Source organism: Odocoileus virginianus, chromosome 27 (genome assembly GCF_023699985.2).
Source record: "Odocoileus virginianus isolate 20LAN1187 ecotype Illinois chromosome 27, Ovbor_1.2, whole genome shotgun sequence".
Taxonomy (NCBI): Eukaryota; Metazoa; Chordata; class Mammalia; order Artiodactyla; family Cervidae; genus Odocoileus; species Odocoileus virginianus.
Window position 1 is genome coordinate 896,017 of NC_069700.1, and position 26,802 is coordinate 922,818.

At 46.5% G+C, this 26,802-nt stretch overlaps 1 protein-coding gene across 2 annotated transcripts in view; it reads left to right on the forward strand.

Annotated features, from left to right (window-relative positions):
• CDYL (chromodomain Y like) overlaps window positions 1-26,802 on the forward strand; it is a 149,248-nt gene that overhangs the window by 11,120 nt on the left and 111,326 nt on the right. Inside the window, exon 3 of one of the 2 annotated variants that reach the window (XM_070456986.1) lies at window positions 4,456-4,545. In XM_070456986.1, coding sequence (XP_070313087.1) covers window positions 4,456-4,545 — 90 coding nt within the window. Of the gene's footprint in view, window positions 1-4,455; window positions 4,546-15,828; window positions 15,919-26,802 lie in introns of those variants that run through there. The other variant, XM_070456988.1, reaches the window with a different exon arrangement.

A 26,802-nucleotide genomic window follows, 5' to 3' on the forward strand; every position in this document is an offset into this window, starting at 1 on the left:
CATATTTCCAGACCATATATCCTCTTGTGCATCTAAAACCAAGACAATGGCGATCACATTGCACTATATAAATGTATCAAATCAGCATGAGATACACCTTGCACATGTGTGTGCATGCTCAGTCGTATCCAACTCTGTGACCGTGGACCATAACCCACCAGGCTCCTCTGTCCAAGGGAGTTTCCAGCCAAGAATAACATAGTAGGTTTCCATTTCCTCCTCCAGGGGTTCTTCCCGACCCAGGGGTGGAACCCGCGTCTCTTGCTTTGGTAGGCGGATTCTTCACCACTGAGCCTCCGGGGAAGCCCTGATACACCTTAAACTTACGCAATGTTGTAAGTCACACAGGTTCCAATTTAAAAATAGAAATAAAGCCCAGAGAGAGTGGGGTTGCTGCTGGGCTGTTCGCTCTTTCAGAGGAGGGAATGGTTGTCACACCGAGACAGGGGTCTGACACAAGTGATCTCTGACGTGTGTGCAGAGGGCTCGGTCCTTACATACGATGAGTGACCCCATCACTTTTGGACGATAAGGGTCACAGGCTAGAGGCGGTGATGTAGGTGACCTGAAACATCCAAAGATCCCAAAGCTTCTTCTCTGTTCCAAAGGCATCAGGTGACTGTCTTCCAGCAGGTGTATTTTTCTGATGATGTTTGACTAAGTCATTTTAGAGTAAACCTCAGGAGTCTGGGAAATGGTCAAGGTGACTTCTAGATGGCAGAGGGAACCCAGCCTGAGATGATTAAAAGTGTCTGATCACGGAAACCTATTTTTGTGTTTTTCTGAGGCTCTGTGACCAGATAATGTAACGTGTATGGTCCCAAGTGAGAGAAGGGAGTGCTTGGGGAGACAGAGCTTCGTGGTTTCAGTAGTGGCACCAAATGTCTTCCTGCTCAGCAAGTCAGCTTTGAGGTTTCTAAGCGGATGGAAGACACAGGGGCTGAAAGTGATGAGTCAGGGACATGGATAGCATCGGTTCCCTACAGACAGGCGAGTCAGCCATCCTGCGTCTACACTGCGTCTGTCCCGAGAGGGAGGGACAAAGAGGCCCAGGTTTTCTGACCTCAAAGATCTTAGTGTCTCGAGGACCTTGACGGATGGGGATGGAGAGAAGCTGGGAGTGAGGAGCCACTTCGGGAACCGAACCCTGCAAAACCCAGTTGGTGTCTGCACACACCTCCTCTCCGCATCAGCTCTGCAGGTCTGCCCCCAGCCCCCACCAGCCACAAGAGCCCGCATGGTCTTCTCTGAAGGGACGCTGGAGCTGGGCTCCCTCCCTGCCGCTGCAGTTAAGCCCCTCTCTCCCCGGCCCATCCTGGCCGCCTGCCTCCCTGCGCAGGTTCACTGCCCTTCCTCCTGTTCAGGTTCTGTTCGGCAAATATACTGGAAGGACGTTTCCAGAAACTGTGCTGCAGATGTTTGGAATGGTGCAGTTACCTGGGACAGAAGCGTTTTCTCCTCACCATGTGTTCACACTTGGGCGCGGGCCAAGTGTGACTTTGGTCGTCCGACCAGGACGTTCAGCTATGAGCACAGCAGAGCTGGTGTCCCGTGTGGAATGCCACACTTTCCGTTCCACAGTCTGGACGGCGCTTGTCCTTTCCAAAACCACCTCACACTTTTGGCTTCAGCAAATCCTGTAGTTCCCTAAAGCCCTCAGGTCTCTTGACATGAAGTGTTGCTAAATCACAAAACTCCCATCCTGTCTTCATCTTTAGGAGCAGTTAAGGCATAAATTCTTTCTACGGTAGTAAAGGGTGCCAGGGCGTTAGACTCTTCTAACCACCAGCATGCCTTCAAGGGAGTCACCGTGACCTAATTCAAATGGTGAGAATTCCAGGGAGCCGGTCAGGCCTGCCTCTAAGGCGCGCGCTTTGTGAGCAGAATGGGGTTTTGAGATTTCTTGTTTGCTCGTTGGTTGGTTTACTGAAACAGTTGATTTAATAATATCGTGTTAGTTTCACGTATACAGCAAAGTGATCCAGTTATATATTTTTTCTCAGATTCTTTTCCCTTATAGGCTTTTATATAAGATACTGGATATAGTTCCCTGTGCTGTATGGGAAATCCTTGTTGCTTACCTACTGTATAGATAGCAGCATGTATCTGTTAACCCCGCACTACTCCTAATTTATTCTTCACCCCACCTGCCTCTCCCTTTTGGCCATAAGTTTGTTTTTTTATGCCTGTGAGCCTGTTTCTATTTTGTTTGTATATAGATTCATTTCTGTTCTTTAGATTCCATATATATACCAGTGATAGAATATTTGTCTTCGCGTTACTTCACTTAGTCTCTGATCTCTAGGCCCATCCATGTTGCCACAAACGGTAATATTCTGTTCTTTTTGAAGGCCGAGTAGTACTCCATTGTGCATCCATACACCACACTCTCTCAAGCCAGTCATCTGTTGATGGACACGTACGTTGCTTCTGTGTCTTGACTACTGTAAACAGTGCTGCTATGAACATTAGCAGTGTTAGTCATTCAGTCGTGTCTGACTGTGACCCCGCGGACTATAGCCCGCCAGGTTCTTCTGTCCATGAATGAAATTCTCCAGGCAAGAATACTGGAGTGAGTTGCCATTTCCTTCTCCAGGGAACATTGGGTTGCTTGTATCTTTTTGAATTAGAGTTTTCCAGATGTATGCCCAGGAGTGGGATTGCTAGATCATACAGTAGCTCTATTTTTAGTTTTTTAAAGATCCTCCATACTGTTTTCCCTAGCAGCTGCACCAATTTGCATTCCCACCAGCAGTGTAGGAGGGTTCCCAGAAGGAGAACTTTGATTACAGTTCCTTCTGCCCACCGTCCTTCCATCCCAGATTCACAAAACATTTCTTGGAATATTGCCTCCTGCAAAAGTTAACATATAAGAAATTCAAAGTTGTGATCGGCTGTGAATGGGAGGAAGGGAGATGCTCATGGTTATTTCTATGGGGTATCAAACACAAGGGGGCCATTTTATTTTATATCCTCTAGTATGCGTGAAGTACTACATGACAAAAATGTTAAACATATAATAATTTTTCAAGGAATATGTAAGTTTGGTTTAAAGTGGAGAGAAAATGCTCAGTACCATTTTGCGTTAAATTAAAAGGTAACAGAAAAATGAGGAGAGAGAAAGTGTGAAATAAGCAAAAGGAAGGGGAAAAGATGGAAGACAGAGAAGGAAAATGAAAGAATGAAAGTAAGTGATCAGAAAGACACAGGCTGGGGTTGGATTGGGGGTTGGCAGCTGGGGAACACGGGTGGAATAGGAGACAGGGCGGGGAAGGTGTGGAGGACCCGGACCCTACAGGTGGGGAGACGGGGTCTTGGGAGCGTCCTCACACTCTCCAAAGCCTCAGCAGGTCTTCCTACCCCCCCAGTCATCAGCCTTGGCCGTCTAAGAGAGCCACCCTCCTCCGTGGTCCAGACCGGGGCCCGTAGCCAGGGGGTCTTGCCAGGCCTGCCTCGCAGCCCTGAAACCCACAACCCAGACGGGGACTCGGACCCACCGTCTTTTTTAAAGGATATTTTTATTATTTATGTGTCTATGGCTGTGCTGGATCTTCCTTGCTGCGAGGCCTTCTGTCTAGTTGCAGCAAGCAGGGGCTGCTCCTTGCCGCGGTGCTCAGCCTCCTCGTCGCGGCTTCTCCTGCTGCCTCGCAGGGGCCCTAGGGCACACGGGCTTCCCCGGTTGCAGCAGGGTAGCTGTGGCCCCGGCTCTCGGGCACAGGCTCGATAATTGTGGTGCACGGGCTTGGTTACTCTGCAGCCCGTGGGATCTTCCCGAATCAGGGATCAAACCCATGTCTCCTGCGTTAGCAGGCAGATTCGTTACCACTGATCCACAAGGGAAGCCCAGACTCACTGTCTTTCCACCCCCTCCTCCCCCCGACTGTCTTTTAATTGGTATCACACACCTGACCTCAGGATTTAATGAAACTCAGGTTCCTGATAGCTCATTGCAGGAAGAATTCAGTGAGAGGCAGTGACAGGTCGCAGGTGGATTTATTCAGAGAGAAACACGCCACAGACAGAGGGTGGGCCATCTCAGAAGGCGAGGGGCCCTGAAATATGGGGTGGGGGGTGGTTTTCATGGACTGAGTCATTTCTGAGGCTAATGAGTAGGAGAATCATTCCAGCTATTTGGGGGAAGGGGCAGGGATTTCCAGGGTTCAGGCCATTGCCCACTGCTTGGCCTTTTATGGTGGGCCTTGGCACCTGTGGGCGTGTGATTTAGCCCGTGTTCTACAGAGAGTGTATAATGAGGCCCAAGATGCACTGGAAAATGAGTCTTCTGCCATGTTGGACCTAATCAGTTCTAACTGGTTAGTCGCATCCACAGTGGAGGTGTCCTTCTTTGAAAGGTTGCGCCCTGCCCCCTCTCCTCCTAGTCCTGCTCTGGTACAGATTCTGCATAAACAGTGGGTGTCCCCACCCAACCGCTTTGTCCGTCCTTCTCTCCCCCAGGGCCTCAGCAGCAGCCTGGCGAGCCGCAGCCCACCAGAGCCCGACCAGCCTGGGAAGGAAGAGCCGCTCCCTCCCAGGGACGCCTGCAAGGTAGGCATGCAGGGCCTGCGTGGGCCTGCCTCGGTCAGCGGGGACGCCTGACTTCCGGGAGAAGGCGCGCTACCCTCTACCCATCCCTGGTCCACAGCATGGCAAGGTCCCACTGGCGTTAAAGAGTGACAGTTTCAAAAAATGAAACTGCAAAGATACATTTGACTCAGAGAGGTAAGTAAAAAATGTCAGTTCTGTTCAAAGGGGAAAAAAAGGAAGAAAGGGATTCACGAGTACAGAATACCAGCACAGATGGGTGTCTACACTGGCAGGGAGTATGCGGAATGACGATTTTTTTTTCACTCACTGCCTTCAAATCTTCCCTCCTCGTCTTTTCTTGACCCCTCGGGCTGAGCACACAGAGCCTTAGTCTCTGGTTGTGAAAAAGCAGCCTCGTTCTGGTCATTAGATTCTACTTCTGGTTTTTAAAAGTCAGGCCAGGCTAAGCTGAAGACGGACTTCATGTCCGTTCAAGGAGATGCGTCCATCTCGGGGACCTGTGGCCCGAGGGTCGTCTGGGAGGAGATGGAGGCTGCTTCGGCCTGGCACTTCTCTCCCCGACCCCTGCTGCCGCTTACCCCGCAGGGCTTTGTGGACGGACGAAGCAAAAACGCAAAAACCAAGACAATGTATTAAAAAGCAGAGACATTACTTTGCCAACAAAGGTCCGTCTAGTCAAAGTTATAGTTTTTCCAGAAGTCACGTATGGATGCGAGAGATGGACCGTAAAGAAAGCTGAGCGCCGGAACTGTGGTGTTGGAAAAGACTCTTGAGGGTTCCTTGGACTGCAAGGAGATCCAATCAGTCCATCCTAAAGGAAATCAGTCCTGAATGTTCATTGGAAGGACTGATGCTGAAGCTGAAACTCCAGTCCTTTGGCCGCCACCTGATGCAAGAACTGACTCATTGGAAAAGCCCCTGATGCTGGGAAAAATTGAAGGCAGGAGGAGAAGGGGACGACAGAGGATCAGATGGTTGGATGGCATCTCTGACATGATGGACATGAGTTTGAGTAGGCTCTGGGAGTTGGTGATGGACAGGGAGGCCTGGCGCGCTGCAGTCCATGGGGTCACAAAGAGTCAGACACGACTGAGCGACTGAACTGAGCTGATTTTCGCCATGTGTGTTCATGGACACCGTGAACTCTACCCACAAATCCCTGAGGACTCTGGATTAAGAACCCCACCCTGGAAGACTCCTTGTCCCAGGAACCCTCCCCCGACAGCCCTCCTGCCTCCGCTTGTAGGTCAGCAAGGGGAGAGGGGAGCGGCTACATGGCCAGTGTGGTGGCCTCTTAGAGAAGCCTGTGGCTCCCTGCAGACTGGAGAAAAATTTGAAACCAATAGTCCTCAGCTTTGAAACATGCAACTCTGAGACAACAGAGAAAGTGCCCTGAATGACCTGCTGCTGTGAATTCATTTTCTCTCCTACATTCGTGAAAATACACTGGAATCAATACCCAAGAAACTGTTAACATGGATTTGCTCTGAGGAGTGGAGATGGGAGGCTGGAAAGAGGGGCAGGGAATTACTATTCTTGCTAAATTCTTTTGTACTATCCGAAAAATAATAACAATAAAATATGTTTTGTTTATATAATGGAAACAAATTTTAAAGAACACCTGAAAAGTTTTTCTGAAGGAAACCAGATGTGATTTTAACTGGTCCAAGGCTAGTGAGGGCTTTCTAAGCATAAAATTAATAAAAGAAATGATGGGGAAGGTAGGTTTGATTATGCAAAACGGTATGTCAAACATGGTGATATCACAGATGAAGCTAAAAGAGAAAAGTGGCAAACATGAAGAAATATTTGCAATAAAAATTACCATAAAGTAGCTAATAGTCTTCTATTATGCAGCAACCTTATAAATCAATGAGAAAAACAATAACACGCTTCATACAGCTGTTTTGGAGTTTTCAGTACCCCTCTTCCTTGTTTTTGTTCTTGATTCACCATACCCACCTCCAGAAAACAACTGGGCAGCAAAAGGGAGAAGGAAAATCCTAAATATATAGATAAAATCCCAGGAATCAGTGATGGCTGAGGCCATATCACTTCACTTTTACTCCCAGTCCAGGTGAGGTTAGGTTACTTACCATTGTTGCTTCAGGCCACATAAGGCTTGGAGGATCCTGCACCATAGTGGACCAGAACTTCCAAGACTTCCTTCCCCACTGGAAGAAAAATGAGTTAACCTCAGAATCTCCATTCAAGCATATCCTTAGAGATAAGTGATACCCTCACTAAGGATGCCGGAAATTTTCTTGAAAAATAAAGTATTATGTTCCTTTGCGCATGGCCTTCTGTAACAGCATCATGCCACATGGGAAGCAGCATGGACTTTGGAGATCACACAAACGTTTCACTCTCATAATATTAGAAAAAAACTTAAAACTTCAGTAATACCAAGTGTTGGAGAGGATTGTGTAGAAAATAGGTTCTTTGCACTGTTCCTTGGAATATTAACTGATCCAATCACTTTGAGAACAATTTGGCAGCAATCTAGTAAGGTTAAAAATAGGCACAGTTTCCGGTCCAATAATTCTATTTCTGAAGACACAATTGCATGTGGGTGCAAAGAGACATACAAAGATGCTTACTGAGGCATTACTTCACAACAGAAATTAACCAGAATCTGCCCAAATGTCCACCTGTACAAGGATGGGTAAATAAAATCATAGCCCATTTATACAATAAAGACCACACACAAGTCAAACTAAATTAACCAGATTTGTATGTCACAACATACAGAAATCACAAAAAAATACATAATTTTGAGTAAAAAAAAAGTTACAGATGGTCTCATACAACACGATACCATTTATGTAAACATTCTTAAAAATATAGAGCAACCCTAAGTGTTGTTTACAGGTAATCTTTGCAGTAAAAGTATAAAAATCAAGGCCTGGATATATACCAAAGTTCAGATGGGAAGGAAATATAGGAGAATTGCTATTAAATTTTCATATATGTTTTTTGAAGCACGTTAATCATTTTGTATTGAAATATAGTTGATTTACAATATTGTGTTAACTTTAGGTATACAACATAGCTATTCAGATATAGATAAATATAGTTAGCTATACATACAGATAGAAATATATATTGGTTGCTATTTAGTTACTAAGTCATGTCCCACTCTTTGTGACCCCATGGACTCTAGCCCGCCAGGCTTCTCTGTCCATAGGATTTCCCAGGCAAGAATACTGGAGTGGGTGGCCATTTCCTTCTTCAGGGGATCTTCCTGACCCAGGGATCAAACCCACATCTGCTGCTTGGCAGGTGGGTTCTTTCCCATTAAGCCCCTGGGGAAGCCCTGTGGCCTTTATTAGGTGCCTGTAAAACTACGGCTCTGCGCTATGGAGAACAGTGTGGAGATTTCTTAAAAAACTGGAAATAGAACTGTCATATGACCCAGCAATCCCACTTCTGGGCATACACACCGAGAAAACCAGATCTGAAAGAGACACGTGCACCCCAGTGTTCATTGCAGCACTGTTTATAATAGCTAGGACATGGAAGCAACCTAGATGCCCATCAGCAGAAGAATGGGTAAGGAAGCTGTGGTACATATACACCATGGAATATTACTCAGCCATTAAAAAGAATTCATTTGAACCAGTTCTAATGAGATGGATGAAACTGGAGCCCATTATACAGAGTGAAGTAAGCCAGAAAGATAAAGACCATTACAGGATACTAACACATATATATGGAATTTAGAAAGATGGTAACGATAATCCTATATGCAAAACAGAAAAAGAGACACAGATGTACAGAACAGACTTTGGGACTCTGTGGGAGAAGGCGAGGGTGGGATGTTTCAAGAGAACAGCATCGAAACATGTATATCATCTAGGGTGAAACAGATCACCAGCTCAGGTTGGATGCATGAGACAAGTGCTCGGGCCTGGTGCACTGGGAAGACCCAGAGGGATCGGGTGGAGAGGGAGGTGGGAGGGGGGATCGGGGTGGGGAATACATGTAAATCCATGGCTGATTCATGTCAATGTATGACAAAAACCACTACAATATTGTAAAGTAATTAGCCTCCAACTAATAAAAATAAATGAAAAAAAACACTACGGCTCTGGATACTTTCCATCCAGTACAGGTAACCAAAATGTACTCCTGTCCTGCCTCCTGATGACACCAGCTAGTAGCTTCTCCCCGCCTAGCACATCAGCTGGCAGCAGGCTCTGTCGTCTTCACGCTAACGACATGAAGTTAGTGTGTTGAACATCATTATTTGGCCAATGGTTCTCAACTAGGGACACTTTCCACCCCCAGGGGGCACCTGGCAATGTCTGGGGACACTGGTTGTCACCACTGGGGTGGGGGCATTGTTACCGACGCGGAAGGCTGAGCCAGGGACGCCGCTGAGCATCCTGGGAGGCACAGGGAAGCCTGCATGGCAGAGACGCGCCTGGTAGAAACTGTCCCGAGGGCGGAGCTTGAGAAGCACCGCGTAAAGCCTATCGAAGGCAGGTATCATTGAACTGAATTGAATAGAGTAAATTTGACTATTTTTCCAATGAGTCCTCCTAAATTACCAGGCATGAGAAACACCCGTTCTCGATAACAGTGTACATTGGGGCTGGATCAGAGAGAGTGGGCGACAGAGCAGCTCCCACTCGAGCCCTGACCCCTGATTCTTCCCTCTGTCTCACGCCGGGCAGGGTGCTCTCTGCCAGACACGGAGTCCGCTCTGTAATCACTCTGATTTGGCAAGTCACTGTGGAATCTTTTCTGATCCTGAAAATCTTATCAGGCTTGCATCTTAATTCAGTCTAACCCTGACAGTTTCCAGAGCTATCGGAAGAAACTTATACTTCTTTCCAACCTTCCAAGCAACAGTTCAGCTCATCAGTGGACCAGACCTCCAATCCACATCGCTAATCAATTGCTCCTTATTCTTGAAGTTCAATTGGTCAGATCCCACAGAGACTATCAATCATGATGAGATTCAGCTTCCTGCATTGGGGGAATTCAAAACCCCCAAAATAGAGTGGTTTAAATAAGATAGAGTTTTATTTAGTTCTCCATTTAGTGACATCTAGAGATAGGCAATCCAGGGCTGGTTTGGTAGTGATGCCATCACGCTTCCTCAGCACTCTGCGGCCCGCATCCTCAGAGTACGAGATGGCTGCTGAAGTTCCTGCCAGAACACCCAGGTTTAAATCAGCAGCGTGGAAGAAAATCCCTTGCCCACTGTTCCCACAACCTTTGGCCATGCCCTCTAGAAGGTTCTTCCATGTCCGTTTTCCTCCATGGCTGTCTCCGAGCCGTGAGCACTGAGGGTGTGGTCTCCTTTGGAGCGGTATGGTTTCCACGGCCAACTTCTTGCTTGTGCAGGTGCAGAGACCCAGGGGTCCTTTTGAGAGCTGAACAATTGTAAGCTTTTGCTGGCCAAGCTGAGGGCTTCTGTCCAAATATAGTAAGCCACCAACCTGTTTGCTTCCAGTGGGTTCCAAGTGTGAGTTACCTCAACCTAGAACTGTGTCTAGAAACAGTCTTTAAGCCCGAAGTCACTGATGGTTCATTTTATTTGGAGCTCCTAAGCCCTGCCCAGCCCCTTCCTCTCACGTCGTCATTGGCTCTCCTTGAGACTGTCAGAAACCAAGAAAGAAAAGCTGGGTGGGATGCAAGCCCCACTTCCCATCTGACCTTCCTGGCTGGGCTTGTTCCACTGTCTGGAAGCGAGTCCCAGGGAAGACGCCTGAGAAGGCCCGGGGCCACCTTCCCCTCTCCTGCCAAGGCTGGATGGGCCCGCAGCCACCGACTGCCGTTTCAGTCTGCGTCAAGTAGCACTGTCAGCCCTCCATACCCACAGGTTCTGGATCATGGATTCAATCAATCTCGAAGGGAAAATATTTTTTTATTGGAGTGTAATTGCTTTATAATGTGTTAGTTGCGGCCGTACAACAAAGTGAATCAGCTATGTGTATAAATATGCCTAAGTGTATCTACATGTACACCGCCCTCTTGAGCCTCCCTTCCACCCACCCCCATGCCACCCCTCTAGGGCATCACAGCGGTCGGGTGAAAAATTCCAGAAAGTTAAGCAAAACCTTGAGTTTGGCACACTCTGGCAACAATTTGCATAGAATTTACATGGGGCTGTAGGAGTTGTAAGTAATCTACAGTTGATTTGAAGTGCATGGGAGGGTAGGCACAGGCTACATGCAAATACTAGGCCATCTTATAGAAGAAAACTTGGGCATCGGCAGATTTTGGTATTTTTGTTGGGGGAGGGGGGTCCTGGAACCCATCCCCATGAGAAATTGAGGGGCAATGTGTTGGATTTTTCACCTCTGTAAGACTCCCAAGTGTAAGACTCGGTCAATTCTGACCACCGGCAGCGACATCACTTAGCGAAGGCGTTTCCCCACCCGTCTGCGCTGGCGGGAGGGAGAGCTCCAGCCCAAGTTCGTGTCTTGGCTAAAAGTTGCAGGAAGCAACCAATACAAACCGACACTTTACAGGTGCTCCCTTTCCCCCGCTGCACGTTCCCCCTCAGCCTGCACGGCTTTTTTGGCTGCTTCAGCAGGCGATGGTCGGATCAAATGTTCTGCTAAGCATCACAGCATCACCAGGGCTTCCCTGGGGGCTCAGACGGTAAGGAATCTGCCTGCAATGCAGGAGACCTGGCTACAGTCCCTGGGTCGGGAAGATCCCCCGGAGAAGGAAATGGCAACCCACTCCAGTATTCTCACTTGGGAAATCCCATGGACAGAGGAGCCTGGCGGGCTACAGTCCACAGGGTCGCAGAGTCAGACACGACTGAGTGACTAACACTTTCGCAGCATCCGAGGGGTCACTAACTTCCCAACTAATGAGCTCTGTGTCATGACTATTCAAGTCCTGGCTTTCTCCACAAAGCCAATGCCACTCTTGGATTTTATTATATCACCCAACTCCCAGGGGTCACATTTTCTATTGATTAGGACGAGGTTTAGCTGCATCAGGGGCTTCCGTTGTGGCTCAACTGATAAAGAATCCTCCTGCAATGCGGGAGACCTGGATTTGATCCCTGGGTTGGGAAGATCCCCTGGAGAAGGGGATACTCCAGTATTCTGGATCTGGAGAATTCCAAGGACTGTATAGTCTATGGAGTCGCAAAGAGTCAGAGACGGCTGAGCAACTTTCACTTTCACTTTAGCTGCATCAACTATGAAGATGCAGAATAATAGAGGTTTAAACATAGAACAAGGTCTGATACCCAAAGATGTGACTAGTCAGATGATAGAATAGGTAGAATAGATGATAAGAAACACATACATGTTTATTAATTATGACAGTTCTAGTACTGAGCATTTATGACTTAGATGAAAGACCCATGAGTGAGTGTGATAACAGTGTCTTTCCCAAGCTGGAACAGGATTTGAAATGTTTCTCACAAGAAGATTTACACAGATGTCGTGATTGTATTCATTAAATCCTGACTTGGAAGAATTTTGGAACTAAATTCTTTACATACCTTAGTATATACCATTTTATAGATAAGAAAACTAAGACCCAAAGAGGGCAAATAATTCACCCAAGGTTACAGCAAATGGCAGACAGAGGCCTGAACTCAGGTGTCTCAGAGACTAAATTGTTAATTGCTACCTCTTGTCTAAGACTTCCCTCGTGGCTCAGATGGTAAAGCATCTGCCTACAACGCGGGAGACCTGGGTTCGATCCCTGGGTCAGGAAGATCCCCTGGAGAAGGAAATGGCAACCCACTCCAGTGCTCTTGCCTGGAAAATCCCACGGACAGAGGAGCCTGGTAGGCTACAGTCCATGGGGTCGCAAAGCACCGAACATGACGGAGTAACCTCACATTCACTCTCATCTGACTCTTTGTGACCCCACGGACTGTAGCCCACCAGGCTCCTCTGTCTGGGAAGAAATTCTCCAGACAAGAATACTGGAGTGGGTAGCCACTCCCTTTTCCAGGGGACCTTCCCAACCCACGGATCAAACCCAGGTCTCCTGCATTGCAGGCAGATTCTTTACCATCTGCGCCCCCAGGAAAGCCCTTTAAGCACTGTGGTATATTGTTCACAGTGACTGATTTCTGGTTTTGTTTTTTTTCCCTCAAAGGAGTAACTCCATCATGTTAAGTATTCAGTCCTAGACAATCATTCATTACCTGCACAATCAATCTGGTTTTAGCAGGAGGAAGGTAACTCCAGCTCTAGATTACTAATCGATATTTTTAACCCACATATTACAGTGTTAATGAGCAGAAGGGGGGTGGAGAGGAAGAAGACGTTCGCTTTTAGAAAAGAAGTAAAGAGACCAAGAACAGTGTGAAGTGCTTTCATCCCAGTCTTTTCCTTTCCTTCCCTCACGCCTTCTTTCCTTTCTTCATCGAGTCGGCGCATCTGCTCTGTATCAGCTCCCAGGAGCATCGCCACGCTCAAAGCCAGCTCTGGGCTCATGGGTCAGGATGGTGGTGCTGGCGGACTGAGGTGGGGGCTCCCTGAGCACATACGGGCAAGGTCAACATCCCATCTGGTGGGGAGTAGGGGGAAGAAAGGGCTTCCTTTAGGGCGATGATGCCTAGCAGAGACCTAGAAGGATAAACACAAGTTAGCCAAGTTCAGGCAGTCAGGAGGGCCGCTTGTGCAAAGTCCCGGGAGAGAGCAAGCGTGGGCTCTGGGTACTGTTGGCAACGGCGGGGGGCATGGCAGGGCAGTGACAAGGGCCAGCCCGATCGCCGCATTCAGGTCCTGATGGTTCTAGTGAGCTGCTCCCCAGTTTGGAGTTTATCCTGAGGGTGACATGAGAGGGACTCCTCACATGTGGGCTGGGAGAGCTCGCTGCAGCTCCAGGGCTCCAGGAAGGTGGCTGGAAAGACGACTTTCAGTGCAGAAGCCCATGAAAGGTCTCCCTCGTTAAAGCAGTCTTGAGATGATTTGGCTGGAACTCAGGTGCACGGAAATAGGAATGGACAGAACTGGACAGACTGGGATGTCTGCTTAAGGATGGCAGATGAAGGAGACCCAGACGCCAAGCCCAGGACCCTGGTTTCCGGTTTGGAAAACTCAGTGGCGGGGGGGAGGGAGCCGGGGAAAGAAGCGGGTCCGGGCCGGGTCCTGGGAGTCCTGAGGTCCCTGGAGAGACCTGGCCTGGGACGGAAGCTGTGCTGTGCTGGGTGTCCAAAGCCACTGGAGCCAGGGAAGGGCTGAGCGTGTCCGCGGGCGGAGGCGGACCTCTCCCCTGCGCGGAGTCCCGGGCCCCCTCGCCTGTGCTGCCCCTACCCAGGCTGCTCTCTGGGGGCTTACCGCCTTCTTGGACAGTTGCCCTGATCCCCATGCAGAATTAACTCCTTGCTCTCGCAGTTTTCCTCCTACTCAGATAACGATTTACTGCTAAAAACCCATAGACATTAATGGATCATGACCTAACACACTTCTGAATTTTGATTGAAGAGAGTCAATAGGATTTAAATCCATCGCAACCTCAGATTTTCCTCTCTTGCTCCTTCTTTCTTTCTCCTTTTCTCCCTTCCTTCCCCCACCTCTCTTCCTCCCATCCTCCTTCCTTCCTTCCTTCATGTTTGGGTAGGTAATCTGTCCTGAGGCGCCCTGCCCCTTAAGACCCCACCCTTGCCACCATAACGCCCATTTCCTCAGCCATGGATTTTCCCCAAAATTACGTGTGGGGTTTTTCGCTTTTGAAAGCATAGGTCTAAACTGCCTTTCTGTATCCTGATCCTTTTTTGTCTAAAGAATATGTACCCACACTCGGCACATTTATTTGCAACATGGAAACCTCAGATTGTGGTGATTCTGGCACAGACGAGACAGGATTGGCCCATGTGTCTGTTCCACCGACGCAAAGCCCCTGGGTCTGTCCGTCTGTCCTGTCTGGGAACTGTCCCCCGTCTGTCCTGTCCCCTGGGAACACGGGCAGAGGTTGGAGGAGAAGAAACCATGTGTGTGAGATCCCCCGGATTCATCAGGAGTTCCCACGGCTATAGGGCGTTTCTCACACTGCATCCTAATTTATTTGCTTACAAGTCCGTCTTTTCCCCTTTATCTTAAGTTCTAAGAAGAGAAATAAACCTTACCCTTCTTTGGATTCCCTGTCCCTGGGCCTTGACATAGTGCTGTGTATAGCAGTGTTTAATCCGTATCTGTTAGGCCAATGAATGAATGAGTCTACCGTCCACAGGATGGGGCAGGCAGCTTCCTGACACATCAAGTCACAGGGGCAGCTTTTCCAAGAGGCGGGAGGTTTCTGCTGCTCCATCTGCCCGAGAAAAAGCGTAAAGAATGTGTATCAATAGCACAGGTTACGTGGCACATGTCTACTTTGCGGTGGTGTGTGAGGAAGAATTCTGAGTCCATAGACGTGGAAACTGATAGGGAGAACTGAGATGAGAGCAAAACTGAGGCTTGATGGCATCGGGAGGGAAGGAAGCCAGGAGGACGGACAGACAGGACGCGGGACCAGGAAGGGAAAACTGTGTGGCTGGACAGAGAGACTGATGGCAAAGAAATTGAGGGAAAAAAAGGAAATATTGATAAACTGTAAACTTGGTAAATCTTGGTAAACTGATGACAGAGTTGAGAAAGATTGAAAAAAGGAAGCATACAAAAGCTAAGTGCCCATCCCAAAGACCACTACCATCTTATTCCCCTCTGCTGTTCAAAGCTTTTCTTTTAAAAAAATTTTTATTTACTTATGTACTTATTTATTCTGTTTTATTTACTTTTGGCTGTGCTGGGTCTTCGTTGCTGCACGGGCTTTTCTCTGTTTGCGGCGAGCAGGGCCCAGCCCCTGGTTGCCGGGTACAGGCTTCTCAGGGCGGCGCCTTCTCGCGGTGCGGAGCACTGGCTGTAGGCGCGGGGCCCCGGCTGTAGGCGCGGGGTGGAGGTAGCTGTGGCCTCACTGCCCCGAGGCATGTGGAATCCTCTCGGACCAGGGATAGAACCTGTGTCCCCTGCATTGCAAGGGAACGTAGACCACCAGGGAAATCCTGTTCAAAGCTTTTCCAAAATCCTCTTCCTAGAAATCTTCAGCAGGAGCAAAGAAAGCATCTTAACTCCTATAAGGGAACTGTAAGAGTAGAAGGAACCCAACAGTTTTCAAGTGCCTTTATTTCACACACGAGGCAACTGAGGCCCAGAGGACGGAGAGACGTCTGTGTCGGCAAAATCATGGTCTCTGTGCTTCCAGACCTTTGTTCATTCGCAGTAGATATTCACTTATTGTTCCCATTTCTCCAAACAGAATTGAAAAAAATGTTTGTTTTAAAAAATAAGTCAATAAACATCTCTATCTGAAGGAACAAGAAGTCTCGGAGGCAGAGGCTGTGTTTTGATTGCTGCTGTATTCCTAGGACCTGGCCCAATGCTTGGCACAGAATGGCTCTCAGTAAGGTTTTGTTTGGATAGATGGATAGATGGGAGGGTGGATGGGTGGGAGGATGAGTGTGGGGTGATGGAAGGGTGAATGGATGGATGGGTGGATGGAGGGGTGGGTGGAAGTGTAGGCGGGTGGATGGAGGGGAGGGTGGATGGATGGACAGACAAAAGAACGGACAGCTTGGGTGGGTGGATGGATGGACAGACAGAAGAACGGACAGCTTGGGTGGGTGGGTGGATGGACAGACAGAAGAACGGACAGCTTGGGTGGGTGGGCGGATGGACAGACAGAAGAACGGACAGCTTGGGTGGGTGGGTGGATGGACAGACAGAAGAACGGACAGCTTGGGAGGGTGGATGGATGGACAGACAGAAGAACGGACAGCTTGGGTGGGTGGGCGGATGGACAGACAGAAGAACGGACAGCTTGGGTGGGTGGGTGGATGGACAGACAGAAGAACGGACAGCTTGGGTGGGTGGGCGGATGGACGGAGAGATGTGCTCTACCAGGGATAGCAGTGTTACCCAGATATTCGTGAACAGACGTGTTTTCTGACATCAAGCGCTCTCCGACTCCAGCTTGTAATTGCATATGGACCATGCCTTCAGGTTGTTTTGAAGAATGCTCCATACACATTGATCAAGCGAGTGAATGCGATTATTGGTAACCTAAAGGAGACTGCAATTTCATTGGAAACCTAAGACACGGACACAGCAGAAATAATCAGCAGTGCAGGACAACGATGCATTGAATGTCAGGTGACCCTGTCGGCACTATGGGCTGTATGTAGAGTGATTCTCTGGTTACTTTACTTTTGAAACTGGGACGCTTTGAGAGTGAAAGGGGTCCTTATTAATAAATAAACCAAGAGAAGGAAGCAATTGGACCGTGTGGTCAAGGCAGATATAAGGGTGTTCGTTTGCGAGAACAGATTCTCCAAGGGGAGCCTCCGGGCATTTGCATCTACCATTCCTACATTTGGAACACCTGCCATCTCATTCCTAATTAGGAAACTACCACTTAATCTTGAATTAATAAGTATGATCATGCTGTATGTGCTCCGTCAGTCACTCGTGTCCGACTCTTCATGATGCTATGGACTGTAGCCCGCCAGGCTCCTCTGTCCATGGAATTATCCAGGCAAGAACACTGGAGTGGGTTGCCATGCCCTCCTCCAAGGGATCTTCCCAGACCAGAGATTGAATCTGAGCCTCCTGTACTGCAGGCAGATTTTTTAACTCACCAGGGAAGCCCCTAATGAGTTAATAAGTATTAAATGGGAACGAAAACTGCGTGTGAATGATAAAGACTAGAGAATAATTTTTAAAAGATTCTGTACATGCCTCAAGTTTGTAGTAATGAGTTGGCTGTCTTAAACACACACAAAATCAGACACTTCTTTCTAGAGTTTTTAATTACAGACATTTGGCTTTGAGCAAAATGCCTCTTTTAATGATCTAATGAAGGTAATCCAGAATTTTTTTTAAAAGAGCTGGAAATGTTCCTAATGAGGGAAGGTTTATGCCCTTCCTATATAACATGTAGGGGTTTCCCTGGTGACTTAGTGATAAAGAATCCACCTTCGATGCAGCAGTTGCGGGTTCAATCCCTGGGTTGGGACAATCCTCTGGAGAAGGAAATGGCAACCCACCCCAGTATTCTTGCCTAGATAATTCCATGGACAGAGGGGCCTGGCGAGCTGCAGTCCACGGGGCTGCAAAAGAGTCGGACACGACTGAAGTGACTAAATAACAGCAACAATATCCAAGGTGTAGTCCATAGACCTCAGTGTCAGCATAACCTGGGGATATGCTAGAAATGCAGGCTCTCAGGCCCCATTCCAGACCTGCAGAGTCAGAATCCACCTTGAATGAGGTCCACGGACAGTTTGCAGACACATCAGTGTTTGGGAAGCGCTGTTCTGTACCACATTAATTCTTCCAAAAGAATGACGTTTATTTAAACACTTAAATATACTTGTATTTTGCCGCTGCTCTCCTGTATAAAATATATGCAAAGTAGTTTCCTTTTGCTTGTAAGCCATTTCAGCGTTTAGAACTTTAATGATGATAAGGAGGATGACCGTTGTTTACCAAGAGATCCGTCAAAATGGGGCTAAGACACCTGATATTCCCACAAATTGCATTCCCCATTGGGGGTAAGGATAGAAAATAAACTCAGATTTACACAATAAGCGACTCCTTTCTGGCAGAGACCGGCTTTTAGCTCTAGCCGATCAATTTTGGTGTAAAAACTTCTCCCAGTGGGAGGAAAAACATCAAAATGACAGAAGAAACCATCCTTGGAAATGCAAACTAATCCAGGAAGTCTCCACGTTCATTCATTGTAAATGTTGAGGGATTGTGAGCGTGCTCCGGGGTCCCTCGCCCAGCGCTCCTGCCAGCGTTGCTGGCTGGGCCGCCACGACTGTGCTAATCCTCGGCAAGGCCACAGCTGCACACCGGCGTGATTCTGCAGACAGGAAATAGCTTCTCCAGGCCGCAGCCCAGGGTGCTGCACAGGCGACCCTGCGAACCCCTGCAGGACGAAGACAGTCTCGTGGGGGGCAATGCGACGGGACGCCGGGCTTCCTGGCAGCCTCTCCCCGGTTAACATCTGCAGCGTGTCCCGAGCTGGGAAGTGTGGGGGGTCCTGAGAATTTCTCTAATGCCCCATGACTGTCCCCCAGGCCGGGCACCAGGAGGGACATGGCCACTTGAGGGCCCGAAGCGTCCCCAAACACAGATCTGCACAGCTCTTGAAAGCTCACAGTCTCTTTTGCCTGCTGGCATGACAACCTGAAACATTCACACGTCCCAACAACAGGCGTTCATCCAACGTGGGGGAGGAGGAATCAGAGGTCAGGATAATACTCACAAAGCACCTGCACGCTGCCCTCCTGACAAACACCCTGGCTCTGCCTCCTAGGGGTGCCTGTTCCAAGAAGCATGGGCGGATGCTGCAAGAATCGAGGCCGTGGTCCCAGAAGGCCAGAGAAGCGCGAGGTCTCACGGTGACAATCGTGGAATCGTAGCCCTCAAAGAGACCTATGTCCCCCCTCCCTTCCTCGGCCACTGTCTATCAAATGAGGATTAATCCTGCCCTGGCTCATCTTATGGCAGGAAGGACCAAATCAGACCAAACGAGAGACTGTCTTTGAAAACCCTTATGTGTCTGGTTTACATGCATGTCAACCAAAAGAATATGTTTTTAAAGATCAGCATTCTTTTAAACTGAAAAAGCAGGTTCAAGGGAGTCAGCTGGTGACTTGACCACAGTCACTAGATCATGTGCTGTCCGTTTGTGAGCCAAGCTGGACCAGGTTGCCTTCCCGAGAGACCCCGGTCCTTCCCCGTGGTCTGCGGTGGTCCAGGCGCGCCTGCCTGCCCTCCATTGGACAGGACGCTCGTGCTCCAGCCTCACACTAGAGAATCCAAGCCTGAGCTCTCTACTGGCCAGTCCTCTAGCAAAGAGTGATTTTTTGAAAAATGACGTTTGAGAATTCCCTGAAGGGTATGCAAATTATCCATTCTGCTGCATACCTTCAAATTTAACTTCGGATAAAGTCTGGGCGTCTGAGCACTAAGTGCTTAGATCAGAGGCACTTGCCTCCTTGTAGAATGGACTTGACCAAGCTGTGCGCCCAGAGAGGCGTGCTGTCAGACCCAGCCCAGGAATTTGTCCTCACTTCTAGCTTAGGGACTTTATTGATAGCCCAGCCAGATCCCTCTTCATGAGGACCCACAGGAGAGCTCCCCCTGGGAATGCAGGGGAACCGTGGATCTTCCTAAACAACCTTTTAATCTTCCGCCCAGCACTGCGCGCTCACTTCCTAACTGGGAGGCTTCCTCTTTCCTCTTTGCTCTGGCCACTGGGAGACTTGGGCCAAATTTGCTTAGCAAATGGAGCATATTACTCTGTAATAATTTTACCCTTGTTGCACACTGCAATTTTCTGATCCCCTTTTCCCTCTGAAAATTTCTTCTGTGTCTTTGTATCGCCTGTGTTTTGTAAACCAACTCGTTTTTATAAATCAGCTGTATCAACTTCACAAATTTCAGCCGAATAGAACAGAGTCCCTGGCCTCATTTGCTGGCGAAGCCGTTACTCAAAGCCTGTATGCCAAGTACTCGTAGCAGCTGGGCCTTGGCGACTATGCTCAGCTGTGATTTCTCTGGGACCTATGGAAATCATAATGCAGCCTAAATCCACAAAGCTGACAGATCTTCATTGCAGAAGTTGTGTTTAGCTCCGAAAGATCTCTTAAACCTACAGACAGGCACTGAAGGGCAGGCCAGGCACTTGGTCTTTGACGTTTGGTTCTTGGACTCACCCACATGCTAAACAGTAAAATCCCAATCAGATTGTATCATCTGGAATTTGTGGAAATTTGGACCAAGAATGACTGAAGTTGACTCTTTGTTCTCTGGGTTTATTAAACAAATGAAGAGTGTAATTTGTAAGAAGGAGTAAATGAATATTAAACAGGTATTTCCCAACAATTTTTATTCTTATGTGTATATTAAAATGTCATTAGATTATCTTCATAAACAACACTGCTCTGGCTAGTACTTTAATATGCTGATTACAAAGTCTTCCTCTCTCTTAAATTAATATTTGATTACTCTAATTAGAAAGTCTATCCTTGAAGGTGATAAATATGTACTCTTGAAAAATATCCTAGTAGTTAAATCATTTGTAACGTATATGATCTTTTTTTAAAATCCTATTTGCCATCATTTTTACTCGCCTTCACTTTTTTCCATCTTCTGTTAGATTTGATCTTTGTCCTCTTTTTATTCATCACTGAGTTAGAATTAGTAGTGATAGTCGCTCAGTCATGTCTGACTCTGCAACCCCATGGATTGTAGCCTGCCAGGTTCCTCTGACTATGGAATTCTCCAGGCAAGAATACTGGATTGGGTTGCCATTTCCTTCTTCAAGGGATCTTCCTGACCCAGGGATCGAACCCAGGTATCCTGCATCACAGGCAAATTTTTAGAAATAATATATTCTATTTCCACTATATTAGTGGTTATCCCTAAAATTTAACACAAACATTTATTTCACTTTTTAATTCAATTTTTATTTTATATTATAGTTGATTTACAGTGTTGTATTAGGTTCAAGTGTACAAGGTGATTCAATTATTCCTCTCTCTCTTTCTCTCTCTATATATACACATGCACACACACATATATATCCATTCATCTTCTGATTCTTTTCCCATATATAACACAAATGATCTTGATAGTCATGCCAATTCTTGATATCACTCAGGATTTTAAGTAATACCTACCTTTTTGACAACATTTGGAAACGCTCACTACGTCTTTGCTGAGATCACCCCCCTCTTTTTTTTCTGTTGGCTGCCCTGGGTCTTACTTGTGGCATGTGACCCCATGTACAGCGTGGGGGATCTAGTCCCCCAACCAGGACTGAAGGCCAGGTCCTGCATTGGGAGCGTGGAGTCTTAGTCGCTGGACCAGCCGGGGATTCCTCACCCGTCCTGAACTCTGTAACACTGCATCCTGTCCCTCCTCTCTCCCTAGATTGAGCCTCTGTCCTGAGGAAGCCTTCCTCTCCCTCCTCAGCCTCCCACTTTGGGTGTCCCCTAAGTTCTGAGCGCAGAACTTCTTCCTTCGTGTTTGCTAAACAACGAATCCTCCTCCAAGCATCAGCTATCACTTTGAGCAGACGACTCTCCAGTCTGAACACACATTTAGTTCCAATCTCTGCACTCAGATTACCTACTGGATACTTCCACTGACACATCAATTTCATTGTGTCAGCCATTAATAATGACTGTCAACTTTATTCATTAGCACCATAATAAGGCTTGGCAAAAGCAAAAATAAAAGTCATTTTATTGATCATATACACCACAGGCTACCACTGGTGCTTTGAAATGAAACGTCATTTTTTAACCCTCTGAACCATCCTCGAGGTGGGTTTTACCACCTTCACTTTACCTAGCAGGAAACTGGGAAAGAGGGAGACACAGCAACTTGATTTCAGCAGGTTTTTTCAACACTACAAAAATAAAATGTGAACTCACGTCTGTCATGTTAAGCTGCCTCCCCAAATTTATACCTAAAATTAAATTTCTGTATTTATCCTAAACTTTTGCTCTGCCCCTATTTTTGCCTATGGTACCATAATTCTCCTAGTAAATATGAAAGCTTAAAATTCTGGGTACTTGATTGGTCCTCCCCCCTCATCACCCTTCATGTTGAATCCATCACCAGGTCCTGTAATTGTGCTTCTTCCTAATTTTTCCTTCTTCCTTCCTCGTGTTCATACACTTACCCATTAGTGTCTCCAGTAAACTGCTGCCCACTCCCTCTGCCTGACTCCTCTGCACACCCTCCTTCCCCGGATCACCACCGATGAACCTTCCAACGGTACCACTTGCCCGTCCTTTTATCTGATCAGAAGCCTTCAGCGGACCACACTGCTTCAGGTCCTGAGCTTGACAGGCTAGGCTTCCACGATGGGACCTAAGCTGTTTCTCTGATTTTATCAGCTCTTGCAGCCCAGCCAGCACTCCTCTGCTTCCTGGAACGGGCATTTGATTTTCCTTCTGAGGTTTTGTTTATAGTGTTTCCTCACTTGAAATAAATATTCTTATTCCACCTCTTGCCCATGCAAGGCCCAACTCAAGCCTTTGATTTGGTTCTGTGGTTTTTACCTTCCTCTAAAGTTCAACTACTTTATTTATTTATTGGCTGCTCCACCCGGCTTGCAGGATCTCAGTTCCCCAACCAGGGACCAAACCCAGGTCCAGGAGTAGGAGCAGTGAGTGCTAACCACTGGGCCGCCAAGGGAGTCCTGCAACTACTGGGTTTATTATTTGCATTACTCATTCAGCTCAACCACATGTTGCCTTGGTCGTAAGGGGTGTGTGTGTGTGTGTGTGTGTGTCTTGCATCCCTAGTCAGATTTTAAATTCCTTAGAGGGCAAGGATTGATCTCAAACATCTTTTATGTCCCTCAGATGTTTGGAATGAGTTATTATTATGTAAATCATCTAGGAACAATATAATATTCAAAGGAAGCAAATAAATTTGATACAGAAAATGAAAAGAACATGGATTCTAGAATTAAGAATACCTGATTTCCAGTCCAGTCAACCATGTGAATTCCCTTTCAGATTCTTTGAGAGAAAGTGGAGTTGCTTTTGCCTACCTCATAGCTTATGAGCTTTTCAGTGAAGTCTCATGTGTGCAGGCCAATTCCTGGCATGTGTGTGCTGAAAAATGAAACTGTGATGCCTGTTTGGTGACTGAAGAGAGCCTTGGCTTTGTGAGTTCTATGTGAGCATCAGTGATTGCTTTTGAACACCACTGTAGCCACGATTCATTGACAAGAATAAACGTATAGATTACAGGCTCAGACTTAAGTTTGTTCCCTATTTCTGTATTTAGAATTAGACAATTTTAGAGTTGAAACTGTAGAACGAACACCCAGAAAAACTAACACTCTTCTAGAACTAACAACCAGAAACGATGTCCTTTTCATTATAGGGGACTGGAATGCAAAGGTAGGAAGTCAAGAAATACCTGGAGTAACAGGCAGGTTTGGCCTTGGAGTACAGAAGGAATCAGGGCAAGGGCTAATAGAGTTTTGCCAAGAGAACGCACTGGTCATAGCAGATACCCTCTTCCAACAACACCGGAGAAGACTCTACACGTGGACATCACCAAATGGTCAATACCAAAATCAGATGATTGATTACATTCTTTGCAGCCAAAGCTGGAAAAGCTCTATACAGTCAGCAAAAACAAGACTGGGAGCTGACTGTGACTCAGATCATGAACTCCGTATTGCCAAATTCAGACTTCAATTGAAGAAAGTAGGGAAAACCACTAGACCATCCAGGTATGACCTAAATCAAATCCTTTATGATTAAGTGACAAGTAGATTCAAGGGATTAGATCTGATAGACAGAGTACCTGAAGAACTGTGGATGGAGGTTCGTGACATTGTACAGGAGGCAGTGATCAAGACCATCCCCAAGAAAAAGAAATGCAAAAAAAGGCAAAATGGTGGTCTGAGGAGGCCTTACAAATAGCTGAGAAAAGAAGAGAAGCTAAAGTCAAAGGAGAAAAGGAAAGATATACCCATTTTGAATGCAGAATTCAAAATTAGAGTTACCAAGGGAACATTTCATGGGAAGATGGGCACAATAAAGGACAGAAATGGTATGGACCTAACAGAAGCAGAAGATATTAAGAACAGATGGCAAGAATACACAGAAGAACTATACAGAAAATATCTTCACGACCCAGATAACCACGATGGTGTGATCACTCACCTAGAGCCAGACATCCTGGAATGTGAATCCAAGTGGGCCTTAGGAAGCATCACTATGGACAAAGCTATGGAGGTGATGGAATTCCAGTTGAGCTATTTCAAATCCAAGAAGATGATGTTGTGAAAGTGCTGCACTCAATATGCAAGCAAATTTGGAAAACTCAGCAGTGGCCACAGGACTGGAAAAGGTCAGTTTTCATTCCAATGCCAAAGAAAGGCAATGCCAAAAAATGTTTAAACTACTGCACAATTGCACTCATTTCACACACTAGTAAAGTAATGCTCAAAAGTCTCCAAGCCAGGCTTCAACATTACATGAACCGTGAACTTCCTGATGTTCAAGCTGGATTTAGAGAAAGCAGAGGAACAAGAGATCAGATTTCCAACATCTGTTGGACCATCGAAAAAGCAAGAGAGTTCCAGAAAAACATCTACTTCTGCTTTATTGACTACGCCAAAGCCTTTGTGTGGATCACAACAAACTGTGGAAAATTCTGAAAGAGATGGGAATACCAGACCACCTGACCTGCCTCTTAAGAAACCTATATGCAGGTCAGGAAGCAATAGTTAGAACTGGACATGGAACAACAGACTGGTTCCAAATGGGGAAAGGAGTATGTCAAGGCTGCATATTGTCACCCTGCTTATTTAACTTATATGCAGAGTATATCATGCGAAATGCTGGGCTGGATGAAGCACAAGCTGGAATCAAGATTGCCAGGAGAAATATCAGTAACCTCAGATATGCAGACGACACCACCCTTATGGCAGACAGGGAAGAATTAAAGAGCCTCTTGATGAAAGTGAAAGAGGAGAGTGAAAAAGTTGGCTTAAAACTCAACATTTAGAAAACTAAGATCATGGCATCCAGTCCTATCACTTCATGGCAAATAGATGGGGAAACAGTGGAAGCAGTGAAAGACTTTATTTTTGGGGCTCTAAAATCATTGCAGATGGTGACTGCAACCATGAAATTAAAAGACGCTTGCTCCTTGGAAGAAAAGTTATGACCAACGTAGACAGCATATTAAAAAGCAGAGACATTGCTTTGATGACAAAGGTCTATTTAGTCGAAGTTATGGTTTTTCTAGTAGTCATGTGTGAGAGTTGGACTATAAAGAAAGCTGAGTGCCGAAGAATCGATGCTTTTGAACTGTGGTGTTGGAGAAGACTCTTGAGAATCCCTTGGACTGCAAGGAGATCCAACCAGTCCATCCTAAAGGAAATCAGTCCTGAATATTCATTGGAAGGACTGATGTTGAAGCTGAAACTCCAATACTTTGGCTACCTGATGCGAAGAGCTGACTCCTAAAAGACCCTGATGCTAGGAAAGACTGAAGGCAGGAGGAGAAGGGACGACAGAGGATGAGATGGTTGGATGGCATCACTGAGTCGATGGACATGAGTTTGAGTAAACTCCGGGAGTTGGTGACGGACAGGGAGGCCTGGCGGGCTGCAGTCCATGGGGTCACAGAGTCAGACACAATTGAGCGAGTGACCTGAACTGAGAGTTGAAATGGTCTTCATCTAAATTAATGATTCCCAAGCACAACACTACAAGGAAATGGGAAAACATTTTTATAACAATTTTTTGTAAAACTAAATAATACAGTTACAGAATTACCCAAGGGAGTTCCCTGGCGGTCCAGTGGTTAAGACTTTGGACTTAATCGTGCTTCCACTGCAGTGGGGGGTGGGGTGGCGTGGGCGTTGGTGGCGCAGATTGACCCCTGGTCAGGAAACTAAGGTCCCGCAGGCCGTGCACCACGACTGGGAAAAAAAAATCCCGCAAGGAGCCCAGTGCGGCCAAAACTAATTAATTAATTTAAAAAACCCAGATTTACCCTTACTTTGTAGTTATCACTCTCCTACTTTGTGTAAGTTAAACATAAGTTAAAAGTCTTTTGTTTTATGAAACAATGATGATGATACGTGGTGGAGGGTGGCAGTTGTGGGTTTTGCTGTTGACTAGTGACTTTTCATATTCAAATAGAGAGGTGGCAAACTGATACTGATTTCCACAGTATTTTTGAGAGTGTTACAGGACCATGTTACCCCAAATGCTTGGAAAGCCTAACCTAGCCCCAGGTCTTTGTTTCAGAATTGAAAATTATTTGACTTTCAGAAGTTAAATTGCTTGTCCAAGGACACATGACTGCTATACACCCACCATGAGAATTCAACTCTCTTAGCTCTCACGATATGCCTCATTCTTTAAGTACAAAACTATCTTTCTACTGATGGAAAGAGGAACCTATTTTCCATAAAAGTTTTGAAGAAAAAGTGAAAGTGAAGTTGCTCAGTTGTGTCCAACTCTTTGTGACCCCATGGACTGTAGCCTACCAGGTTCCTCTGTCCATAGGATTTTCCAGGCAAGGATATTGTATTAATTTTATTAATTTATAAAAAATATATTAAATCCTCCCAAATGATGACTTTATCTCTATGGAAAAACTTGATTATAGATCTTTTAAAGATTTTAAATATAGGTTTCTTACATTTAAACATTTCATATTTTCCATTTATTTTCAAATAAATTTATTTTCATTAAAAATAATATTGTTTGCAAAAAACTCT